Consider the following 12,005-nt stretch of genomic DNA (forward strand, 5'->3'; position numbering starts at 1 on the left):
TCATCCATTGAAGATGTTCGTGAACTTTGATTTCTTCATTAAAGGTCTTAGAAATCCATTGATGGAGGTGAGAGAATGGAGGAAGAAGAGCATCTAGTGAAGGAGATGAATGTCAAGATAAGATCAATTTAAAATATTATCCTCACTTAGATACTCAAAATGACATAAATATCCATTTGAGACACTTGCCATGTTTATCAATAAGAGAAACATGGGATTACCCATGTAATACCCCTCATGATTGCTTTAAAAAAACTTAAAATATCACTCATACCAATAAGATGTATCTTTCTTTTAGGGGGCTCATATGCTAAGTTATTTATCAGTTAAACGTGCTTGGCTAAGAGTTGTCTTAGGATGGGTAACCTTTAAAAAAGTTTTCCCAAGGTGTTGGTGTAGGAGGACAGTTGTTGGTCCCATATGCGCATTTTATGACAATAGGCCCCACCCTGATTTGGTTAAAACAACTTTTTATCCTAATAAATCTATCGAAATATATGGCGCAACACTTTGCGAAAACTTGGAATGCTAAGTGTCGTAGTCTCGTGGCATGACTACGACTTTTATTACTCTGTTCATTTCTTTCTGATTTTCTATTATATTTTTTCCTTAAAGTTATTGTTTTTTACTAAATTGAAATTATTTTTACTGAACTGAAATTAATTTTACTACTCCCTCCGTCCCATATTTACATGTCTGTATTCTATTTTGGGTGTTCCGAAATACACATATGTTCAAACAATCATTATTTGCTTTTTATATTTCCCATACAACATTATCTACTTTTTATTATTCTCATACAATATTCTTTACTTTTTATCTTTTCCATACAACATTTCTCCACTCTCTTCATTTTTCTTAATTCCCGTGTTTTTTGAGAAATAGACATGTTAATACGGGACGAAGAGAGTATAATGAACGTAAATAATTTTACTAGGACTAAATATTTTTTTTTTTAAGGTGAATTGAATAAGGCATTAGTGATAATTTGAAACAAGTTGAACAAAAATGGCAATTAACATAGAATAATATTTAATTAGATCTGACAATTGACAAGTGAGAATATGTGAGAATCTTTCTCCTAGAGTCCTATGTTTTCATTTGTTTTCCTTGTCACTTTTACGCTCTACTTTTCTCTCTCCTCCATTGAAGCGCATACTCTGACCTTTCTCTACTCCATTGAACCAACTTCTGAGGTAAGATGGTTTTTTTTTTTTTTTTTTTTTTTTTTTTTTTTTTTTTTTTTTTTGTAATCATCGAATATTAATTTCATAATCTAGGGTTTAAATTTTTGCCACTACCATTAATTTAAGTTTCAGTATAGTCAATTTAGGGTTCTTCTAAGGTGGATGATTGAACTATTGGTTATGATCAATGATGTTATGAAAGCTTTTAATGAGCGATTTTGCTACTGGAGTTTTTCTATGTGTAATTTACGTTGATGCTCTTAAGCAATGATTGAGTCAAATTTGGTTGCTAATGTGTTGCAATTTTCGAGCCTAATCGAGTTCACGACGTGAGCCTGCATGTATTGAGCTCGAGCCGAGCATACTTTTATTCGAGCCGGCTATAAGGATTAGCACCCTTAATGAACCCCTCTTGATATTGGACTTGGTGGGTGCCCTTTTGCTGATGCTCGATTGGTGCATCGTGATAACTGGGGAGGGGAGTATTGTGTCGGGTTATTTTGTGATTTGTGATAGTTGTATGTATCTTATTTAATTTTATGCCTATTTATTCTAGGTTTTACTGTGAGAGTTACATATATAAGTATCATATTTATGGAGGCTGATGGATCAAAGAGTATTAGTAGAAAAGGTACCACACATGCAAATGGTGGCGCACATGATTCATGTGCGGATGATGAACTTGATCCCTGGACTGCTTGGGCTTACCGACCTCGGACAATCACATTGTTATTCATTGGTGCTTGTTTCTTAATGTGAGTATCTTTTGTTAAATTATTTTTAGTATCTGCTTTAAAATCATATACAATTGCTTTTGAATCTAAGCTTAGAGTTGCTCTGTTTTGATTTGGATGACAAGTTATAACAGTATTTAAGCTCGGTCCAATTGTAATCAAGTAGCCCATGAAGCATGTTTCTAATTTGTGTGCAATTGGGTATATGATATATTGTTTTTTTTTTGCATTCTTCTTGTGTCTTACAGCTGGGCTAGTGGAGCTCTTGATCCTGAGAGCAGCAGATCAGATGATGTTGTTACTTCAGTCAAAAGGTACTTTGATGTATATGCATGCAACAGTATTATTCATTTCCCATTTATTCATTGAACTGCATGTGTAATTGTCTTGTTGATCTCGTTGTGCAGGGGTGTATGGGCAATGATTGCAGTGTTTCTTACTTACTGCTTGTTACAAGCACCTTCAACGTGAGTTTTCAACCTGCTTCTTTCTCCTCTGCAGTATTTTTCCCAAAATTTATAATGCTAGATCTTTGTTTGTAGCTGTTGCGGAGTAGTATTATATCTATTTGCAGATTGTCTTTTTTACATGTACTTTAGAAATATGGAGTTTATGTAGTTGTATTTATTACTGAATTTTTTTTACCATCCCGTGGATAAATTTAGTAAATTGTTTCTTTTGGTAAGCCTGATTACAAGTAGAAAGCCTTATTTTCTGGTAGTTATAGTTGTGTTTGTTACATGTACCTAACTATTCATGTAGCCTTCTATGGTATATGCCTACGTCTTGTGATCATTGAGATTGTCTAAACATGATCACAGATTTAGCATTGCTCCTGGATCTTGTGAACGTGAAAGCTTGTTATTTTATCAAAAGTTACGATCTATTGAATACAAGTGATGGCTGTTTGTCTCATCTGTTTGTTGGCTAGTAGGGAGTTGTTCACATTTGGTTGTGTTTTTCTTGCACCAAAAGGACTACTTTTTCTTCTTATGTCTTTAAGACGACATACAATTACCCTGTTTTTGTTGCGGATTAATTTCATGTGTTGCTTGGGCATATGGGTTTTCTGTAAACCATGAAAATTGATGTGTGTGGCATGGCATGACTATAGCACTCCAATTAGCCTAGGAATGGACAGTAACATGCTAGTAACTGAAGTAAGGTTTCTCTTGTGTTTTTCATGGTAGCAAATTGGTAATGTCTGCTACCTGCTTATCTAAGAGCCGCGTTATGTAGTAGGATAAGCTCCAAATGTTGGATTACATTCCCTGAGTTTAATCTTTTCTCCACTAGTATACAAGACTTGATAAATCACTTGTGTAGTTGCAAAAATTTTGATCTATTATGTTTTATGTACTTATCTGCTTTTATCTAGTCTGGTAGAAAATCTGTTAGAAACACCATAACTGTATGTTGAGTTGTTTAAGTGATGTCCGTGTGTAACTCTCTCTCTCTCTGGGTGGGTGTGTCTGTGTTTGCATAGGTTAACCAGATTCTTACTTTATGCAGGGTCCTTATACGACCACATCCTGCAATTTGGCGCCTAGTTCATGGAATGGCTGTCGTTTACCTTGTTGCTTTGACATTTTTGCTTTTTCAGGTGAATATCACTTGAACATTTACCATAAAATAACATATCTTTCTTTTTAATCAGTTGGTTCTTTTGGATTAATCAGCTAGTATGCAGTTTTATGCTTTATTTTTCTATTAGTCCTGATTACCATTATTATTTGGGATTTGATTTCTGAAATTCTTACCCATTACCATTATTTTCACTTAATATGATAGTAATTTACTCCCTCTGTTCCGAATTAGTAGTTACATGTTGCTTCTTTATGGTCTCCAAGACCACCTTTGATGACATCAACAGTCAAAACCTTAATCCCAAAGATGTGATCAGTACACAAATTAAGATTTTGTCTCATGCACTCGCCAGCCGTGATCTCTCCTTCCATCTCTTCCATCCAATGTTATAAGCTCCTGCAAACTCAACTTCTTCATGTCCTTAACTCCTTCTCTCCAAGTTATCTTTGCTGTTCCCCTGCCTCTTCCAAGATTTCCTTGATCCCAGCCCTCTACATTTCTTACTTGTGTGTCTTCTGATCTCCGCTTGACATGCCAAAATCAACGCAACCGGTTGTCCCTTATTTTATCCTTACTGTTCACAATTCCAACTTCCCTCCTAAAATTTTCATTTCTAACTTTGTTCTTTAAGATGTTCTCACACATCAGCATACGCATCTTTGTTTCTCCTTATCTTTCTAGTATGATCCATCTTAAATGCCCCACATATTGACCTATATTTGATAAAATAATTTCCCTTCACTTCAAAGTTATGTTACGGTTACACAATACCCAATTGCTACTCTCCATTTGAGCCAACCAGACTTAATCTTTTTGAGTTACATCTTGTTCACTTTCTCCATTCTTATTTAAAGCACTTGCTCATGGGCACCTCCTTACCATCCAACGTTACTATATCCCCACTTGACTTTCTCGTAGTGCTAAAACTACATTCCATCTACTTGCTCCGGCTAAGTCTACACTCGTGGGACTCTAACTTTTGCCTCAATTGCTCTAATTTGGCATTAACGCCAACTCTAGTCTCAACCACCATTAATATATTTAATTTATTTAGTTAATTAGTAATAAAAATCATATAATATTTATATATTGAAACTAAAAGCTGAATTTATTCAAACAAGGTCCCAAATGATAAAGTTCTTCTTATATACCAGTAAAATATTATGAAAAAGCAGATGTAGTAATAATTTGGGATGGAGTAATTATTATAAAGCGTAATTTGCAGGGAGATATATGGAAAGAACGGCAAGGGAGTCCATTAACTCTGTAAATAATTGAGTAATTTGGTGGAGGAAAATGCTATAGTACCAATTTCCTAGTCCCTTTCAAAAATTTCTTTTGGTCCCTTGCATGGAAAGATTTAACTGTGTTATACTTTTCCTTTCCTTCCAACACCCCACTCCTAACTTTCCTCCCCCTTTTCATCTGGCAATCATATACAAAATAACAAGTTTTCTGATGTTCATGTAAGTCATCTTAATATTAAGTATTTTGCTGAAACATTTATTTCAGAAGCGTGATGATGCTCGCCAGTTCATGAAATATCTTCATCCAGATCTCGGTTTTGGTAAGGTGTCTGTACTTATCTTAACTTTTCCTATTTAGAACTTATTTACTGGATTTTTTTGGACAATTGTGAAATGGGTAAAATCATGGATGAATCGTATTTTCTATGATTCTTTTTTATTCATCAGATAGTCATGTTATGGGTTAAAGTAAGCTAATTTAACATCGTAAAGTGAGATGGATTCAAGCTCACTGTTTATGCCTTTAAGATTCCTCCAAATAGCTCCTTGTAAAACAATATGCATCTTCCACTTTTATCTGAATCAATGTGCTGATATAGCTATCGAGCTTTGAAATAGGTTCTGATCTGATTATTGAAACTTTTTACCGTTTTATGATTTAATATTAACATAGCGCTTGCTATGTTATCCTTTTTGTCTTTTGGTAATCCGTAATCTTGAAGTTGCCATGCTAGCAAGGTTTGGGTAGAAAACTGTCAAACATGTATAATCTACGCAATTTGGGTTCCTAATAGTATTGTTTTAAAAAAATTGAAGAAGAAATAGAACTGATTCCTTTGCTTAGTTTGTTAGTTGATAAAGATGGGCTTTTCTTTCTAATTAAAAGGAGGCACATGTGTTTGGAGTCAGTAGATGACTAAACGTGTTTGATCTGCCAATTTAAGTTTGGAGAACCTCCCAATCATAGTTACTTTGAATTACTGTTCTCCCCCCCCCCAGGTCTCTCTAAAAGGGCATGAAGGTGATTTGTGATCCTTGAATAGAAGGTCCTACACAAGCTGTATTCTTGTGAGAGTTTACTCGAGAATGTTGCTGAAGTAGCTGATTCATTATCTTTTGCCATCAAATGACATTTGCCCTAGTGTTTTAGTCCAGAAGTATTGTATGTTACCAATTGTAAATTTCAATGGTACTGATGTTTGGAAGAAGAGGGAAGGATTGGTTCTGATAGAATACATGATCCAAAGAAATGGATGCTAGCCAAAATTCATCCATTCACACCCTATTCTGTTCACAAAATCTCTTGTTTATCAACCATTGTTTGATGAATAAGAAATTATGTGACCACCAAGCATCATAGTACCCAACATCTAGAAAAAGTAACATAAAGATGGATATTTGAGTTATTAAAAATTCTAGAATAGACCCGGTGCACAATAACTTATTGTGCACCCAACCATCTATTATATCATTCGAAATGTGATTATATCATACGAAAAGTGATTATAACATTCTAAAGGTGTAAGTATATTATCCAAAAGTGATTACATAATCTAGAAACTGATTATATTATTTGCAATGTAAATGTATCATTTAAAAAATGTATTATTAAAAAGTATCAAACAATAATTATATCATTTGAAAGATAATTATATCATCCAAAAGATGATTATATCATCTGACTAAATTATTTAAAATACGACTATATCATTCAAAATATGACTCACAACAAGATAATTTTATCATATAAAAAGTGATTATATTATTCAGAATGTGACTGTATTATTTGGGAGTGTCAAATATTGGGTCTACAATAAATTTAGTGTAGACCGGGTCCATACAAGACCTTCTATTGTGTCATATATTGCAGCTTTTCCAATCATTATAGAAATCTTCTGAAGAGATTTACCAAGATGTTCAATCTGTTGCACAAGTTGACAGTTTAACAACCTTGGCTTTTCTTTGTACTGAAGCAGAGTTCTTGCCTTTTCATTATTCTTGATTTTCACTTAGGAAAGCATGTGGGTGATCTGTTCAATTGGGGTAGAGTGACCAGGTTTATGTTGCTGGTTGATAAAAGGTATCAGTAGATAAGGTGCATATCAAATAACCTCATTTTGTCTTTGCAATTGGTTGTTTAGGTCTGTGACTATCTTTGTCATTAGTTCTAAATCTATGACCTTTTACCTATTAATATAGTTCATATCTGTCATAAGTTATTTTAATTATTATTTTCTATCATGCAGGTTTATAAAATTTATTTACAATCATGTCTTAAATTTTTCGTTAGTGGGTTAGCTTGTGTAGGAATTACTGTGCTAAAGTTTGAAAATTAGCTGTGGCATACTGGCATAAATTCTGTAGGACCTCTGTAATCTGTTGACAATTAATGCTTTTACAAGCGCTTAACTTTCAGTTTCTGAATCATTTTGGACTTTGATGCAGAACTTCCTGAAAGATCATACGGTTCAGATTGTCGAATATATGTTCCTGAAGACCCCAACAACAGGTTTAAGAACCTTTATGTATGATAACTTCTTTCACATCTATCGTATTTGGAAATCTGTTTTTCTTGTTTCCCTACCATGTGCTTCTTTAGCCTGCAGTCCTGCACCATCATGCATGATACCATATATTGCTTCCAGTGTTTTAATGCTCGAGCTGTTTTATAGGCAACAATATTTGACGAATTTTTCCTTGCACACATTCTTGGATGGTGGGGTAAGGCGATTATGATTCGAAATCAGCCCTTGCTCTGGGTATTATCCATTGGATTTGAAATGATGGAGGTAATTAATCTGAAAAAGAAAAATATTCTCCCTGGTTAATTGTTTGTGGTGCTGTTCCGTTACAGGGAAAATAGTTCAGGTTTTGTAATGTTATGATGTTGACTCTTGCTGTTCTTTTCAGTTAACCTTCCGTCATATGCTACCAAATTTCAACGAGTGTTGGTGGGATAGCATTATTCTGGACATCCTGCTCTGCAATTGGTTTGGTTAGTTATGGAAAATAATTTCCTTTACCCCTGTTCAAGCTTGTGAAGAAATTTATTAACTATTACTAAAGTAGAGTATGCTGACGTCACCACTGCCTGCATGTCGCTCTCTTAATAAAAAAAATTCCGCCTAAATGCTAGGATGATGTCATCTCTCTCTTTTTTTTTTTTTTTTTTTTTTTGGAGAGCTATCATATTTAACATTTTTGAAATTTAAATATTGTAAGTTTCTACGTTACAACTAAAACCCATCACTTTATCCTAGGAAATTGAAATAATTTTAAACAATATACTAATAAATTTCCTCCTTCATTGAAATATGTATTAGGTGACGTTGAACCGGTACTATAACATAATTTTGATGAAAATCTAAAATTTAAAGTTACTCATTTTTTTTTCGTACAAGGTGCATAATTCTTATATAGATTTTATATAAACTGTGCATCGCATGGGTTCTAACCTAGTTATTTAAGCATTCATGTGTTGATTTGAATTGATTAACAACTGTCCTTCCGTAATCCATTTATGGTCTATAAAAGGGAGTGCCCACAACAATTTCCATCAAAGGTTATGCCTTGTGAATTACCTTAACATAAAAGATTACCAGGTGAAATTTCCTAATAAATCTATTTTGGCATGAAATTCTTAATATTAAAGCTGAAACGTGCAAAGTACATGGAAACATTTAGCTGGACCAAGCCCCGGGCTTTTCAGGCCATCACATTCATTATCAGATGTGAATTTGCTTGTAATTTATTAAAGTTACACGGACTTTTGGCATGTGCATCTATGCACTCAGCAGAAGTTTTTTATCAACTATATTGCATGGGAACACTAGCTTACTAATCAATTCATCTGTTACATGGCTTACTGAGCTAGGCGTTGAAAAATTTCCTAACCTTGGAGATGCTAAAATTTTAATTTATAGGACTGTAGAAGTAAAAAATTTCACCTACTTACTTTTAGTCACTTGAGATAGTGATTCAAGGCTAGACTACTGCTTCTAAAGATAAACAGATGTGGTGTGCCCTGTAACAAATAGCTTATTTTTGTTTGATCTCTGTTTGTTTTTTCAAGAAAAAACCCTTAGTTGGTGTGCTAATGCCTTGTAGGAATCCATAAGCCTTAATTTTTTTTTTTTATCTTGTCTGCATTGGATCGTAAGGGATGGAGGAGGAAGTTTTTTGTCGATGACAACACGGAATAATCAAATTTGGTTCATGTAGCCGACCCACTTATGGGATTAAGGCTTTGATTGATTGATTGATTGATTGTGCCCATCTCTGAAATCTTGTCTCCATTTCTTTCCTTTTTGAATTTAGTAACATTTTGATATTTATAACTAGAGACAGACAAGTTACCGAATATATTCTCCATCCCATTAAACATGGCAGTCTTACTTCTGCACATACTCCAGAGTTGTGTTTCAAGCTTTCAACGTCCTCAAAATAGATACATTCTGAAATACTCTCAAAATGCCCCCCCTAAAGTCAAAAGGTACTGCTTTAGATATGTTTCGAGTTGTTTTCTTCACAGGTTTCTGCTCCAGAATCATCATATAAATAACGGAGGAAAATCTTTGTAAAGCCGTGATCTTTGCTGATCAAAGTCAAATGGGGGTCTTCTGAATTCTGTTTTCTGCTTTCTCAGATATCTGATTTCAGGAGCAAAATTTATGCCTGTGCTATCTGATGCAGCTTTGCATGCGACTCACCAGCCACTGGAGCAAGATATTCTCTCTTTCTTCGGGCTGGTTGTGACAGACTATCACTCAATTTGCAGGCAGATTTGTCATGATCACCTATATTATTTTTTGAATTCCCCTCTCCCTCCGCTCAATTCGCAGGCAGATTTATCATATATTATTATTTTCAATCTTTTCCCTCGATTGCTCAATTTGGAAGCAGATTCTTCCTTTTCACCATTAATATTTTCCTTAAATTCTCCTCTACCACTCAATTTCTTGGCAGATTTGTCATTTTCACCAATAGTTCCGACTTCTCTCTCCATCTGGACATGTACTTGATTGCTTGTTTAAATCCTTTTTTAAACATTGGCTTCAAGTGATGGCTGACTTTAGGGAAAAAAGAGGTGGGGGGAAGATACACGTTTTCCGGGTTTCTGTTCTTCCTCTTTTGATTTATTTTTTATATTTTTTTTATACGAAAGGTGATGTTCCAAATACAATTTTTAGCATATAATATTTTTTTCTTAAATATTTAGCTGACATTTCCTTGTTTCGTATATAATTAGCTTCATCTTTTAATGTTCATAACTTGGGCATACATTTTAGAACTCATGATCCTTGTAAGCTTTATAGAGATAAATAATGAGTATGAGTTTTCTCCACCTCTTTGAGTAGTATGTATGTTTATGATCTATGATTGAGATCATGAATTCATTAACCTAACAGTTATAATGTAGTCCCAAACTCTTCTGATGTTTTTTAAGATTTAAATTTCCTGATTAGTAGTGTATATTATGGTTTACTTATTTCTTGTTATGATCTCATTTGCAGGTATTTGGACTGGTATGCGTACTGTGAGATATTTTGATGGGAAAACTTATGAGTGGGTTGGAATAAGCCGCCAACCAAATATAATTGGGAAGGTATGTCTTATGTTGACTTAGTGGAAGTGTGATTATTGTATTGGTTATTGTTGTTAGGTTATTGAAATCAAAGAATAGTCCCACTGTTATTACTTCTTTCATGGCTATCCTGCTAGGATAGCATTTGCTGGAAATTTTTCTTCCTTATTTTGGGAAATAAGCCTAATTTAAATTGAGATTGGGCTATGCAGCCCCTATTTCAGAGTGCATCCCAAGGCAGATTATGCCCTCCACTCACCACTCCCTAACCACATGGAGCCATAATTCCTTAGGGGTCAGAGGTGAGGCAACACAGCCCTACTACGCCTGTGCTTCAAACAAACTTCGTAATTCCATGAATATTGTCTAAGATTTCTGTGGCCTCTATTTGTAATCTTTCATTCTGTTGAAAACTCCTTTTCGCTGATAATTTTTCCTGCTGACAATATGGGTCAAATTTTCAAGAACCTTGTCATAGTGGCATTTCAACTTTGTGGTTGATGAACCATCCATTTCTTGAATTCTGCAGGTTAAACGTACTTTAGGGCAATTTACACCTGCACGGTGGGATAAAGATGAGTGGCATCCGCTGCTTGGTCCTTGGCGTTTTGTACAAATTCTCTTTCTGTGCATTGTGTTTTTGACAGTGGAGTTAAACACATTTTTTCTCAAGTTCTGTCTTTGGATTCCTCCCCGCAATCCCATCATCATCTACAGGTTGATTTTATGGTGGCTAATTGCTATTCCAACTATACGAGAATACAATTCATATCTACAGGACAGGTATACAAATCCTTCCTTTTTATGGCCTAGGTAAATTTCGATTATTAGTTCCTTAATTCTCTTATTTTGAAATCCCTTGTTGCATGATAAGTAGCAAAAGGCTACCTTCAAGGCATATCACATTCTCTTCTTCCTTTTTACCCTTACAGAAAACCAATAAAAAAGGTCGGGGCATTATGCTGGCTTGCCTTGGCTATCTGCATTGTCGAGTTACTCATCTGTATCAAGTTTGGACACGGTGTGTTCGCTAATCTATGGATACTCAATTAGTAGATGAGCTATTCAGTAGTTTGTCATTGAAATTTCCGTTATAATACTTTCTTGATTCTTAATATATTTCTTTGGTCTTCCAGGATTATACCCAAATCCAATGCCTCTGTGGCTGGTGATTTTTTGGACGTCGTTTGGTGTAGGAATTTTGATATTTTTGTTGACATGGACTTGGAAATTGCAAAAATATTCAGAGAAGAAGAGAGACTAATTTACATTACATGAGGATTGTGGGGATGGTTCATGCCTATACCTTTCTTGACTTGTAGCTGTTTGACTGTAAATACTTTTTTTTTTTCATGCAATTTGTAAATGCTCATTGTTTGAACATTAGATCACAATTTTCCTTTTAGAGGTATTTTTTCATGTCTTGAAGAGTTATAGGTTAATATTTTCCTTCTAATCTAGGTTGTGGATATGTCTTGTTCCATTACTAATTTTGGTCATCTTGGTTGTATTCTTTTATTCTTCAGCGTTGTTGTATTGTACAAATGAGCACTATTTATTTGAATGCCCTACGCCATTTCTTTAATGGAGAATTCTCGGTTATTTGTGTTTGTATTGAGGTAGTTAAAGGTTTTTAAGCTTGTGTTGTAGCTAATTGTGGACATTG

At 34.5% G+C, this 12,005-nt stretch overlaps 1 protein-coding gene across 2 annotated transcripts; it reads left to right on the top strand.

The window, feature by feature from the left end:
* Positions 1–903: 903 nt before the first annotated feature.
* Positions 904–11,931, top strand: LOC110715005 (CDP-diacylglycerol--serine O-phosphatidyltransferase 1-like). Of its 2 annotated transcripts, none has more exons than XM_021893575.1 (13): positions 904–1,196; positions 1,744–1,942; positions 2,170–2,235; positions 2,329–2,388; positions 3,434–3,524; positions 5,021–5,075; positions 7,201–7,280; positions 7,428–7,544; positions 7,666–7,750; positions 10,269–10,360; positions 10,869–11,152; positions 11,272–11,360; positions 11,476–11,931. In XM_021893575.1, the coding sequence occupies exons 2-13, from the start codon at positions 1,782–1,784 to the stop codon at positions 11,601–11,603; spliced, it is 1,308 nt and encodes a 435-aa protein (XP_021749267.1). In that variant the 5' UTR covers positions 904–1,196; positions 1,744–1,781; the 3' UTR covers positions 11,604–11,931. The 2 variants fall into 2 exon arrangements, with proteins under 2 accessions (XP_021749267.1, XP_021749275.1); XM_021893583.1 differs by having other exon boundaries at positions 10,869–11,122.
* Positions 11,932–12,005: the final 74 nt, after the last annotated feature.

This window comes from Chenopodium quinoa, unplaced genomic scaffold, assembly GCF_001683475.1.
Source record: "Chenopodium quinoa cultivar QQ74 unplaced genomic scaffold, ASM168347v1, whole genome shotgun sequence".
In the NCBI taxonomy this organism is placed as follows: Eukaryota; Viridiplantae; Streptophyta; class Magnoliopsida; order Caryophyllales; family Amaranthaceae; genus Chenopodium; species Chenopodium quinoa.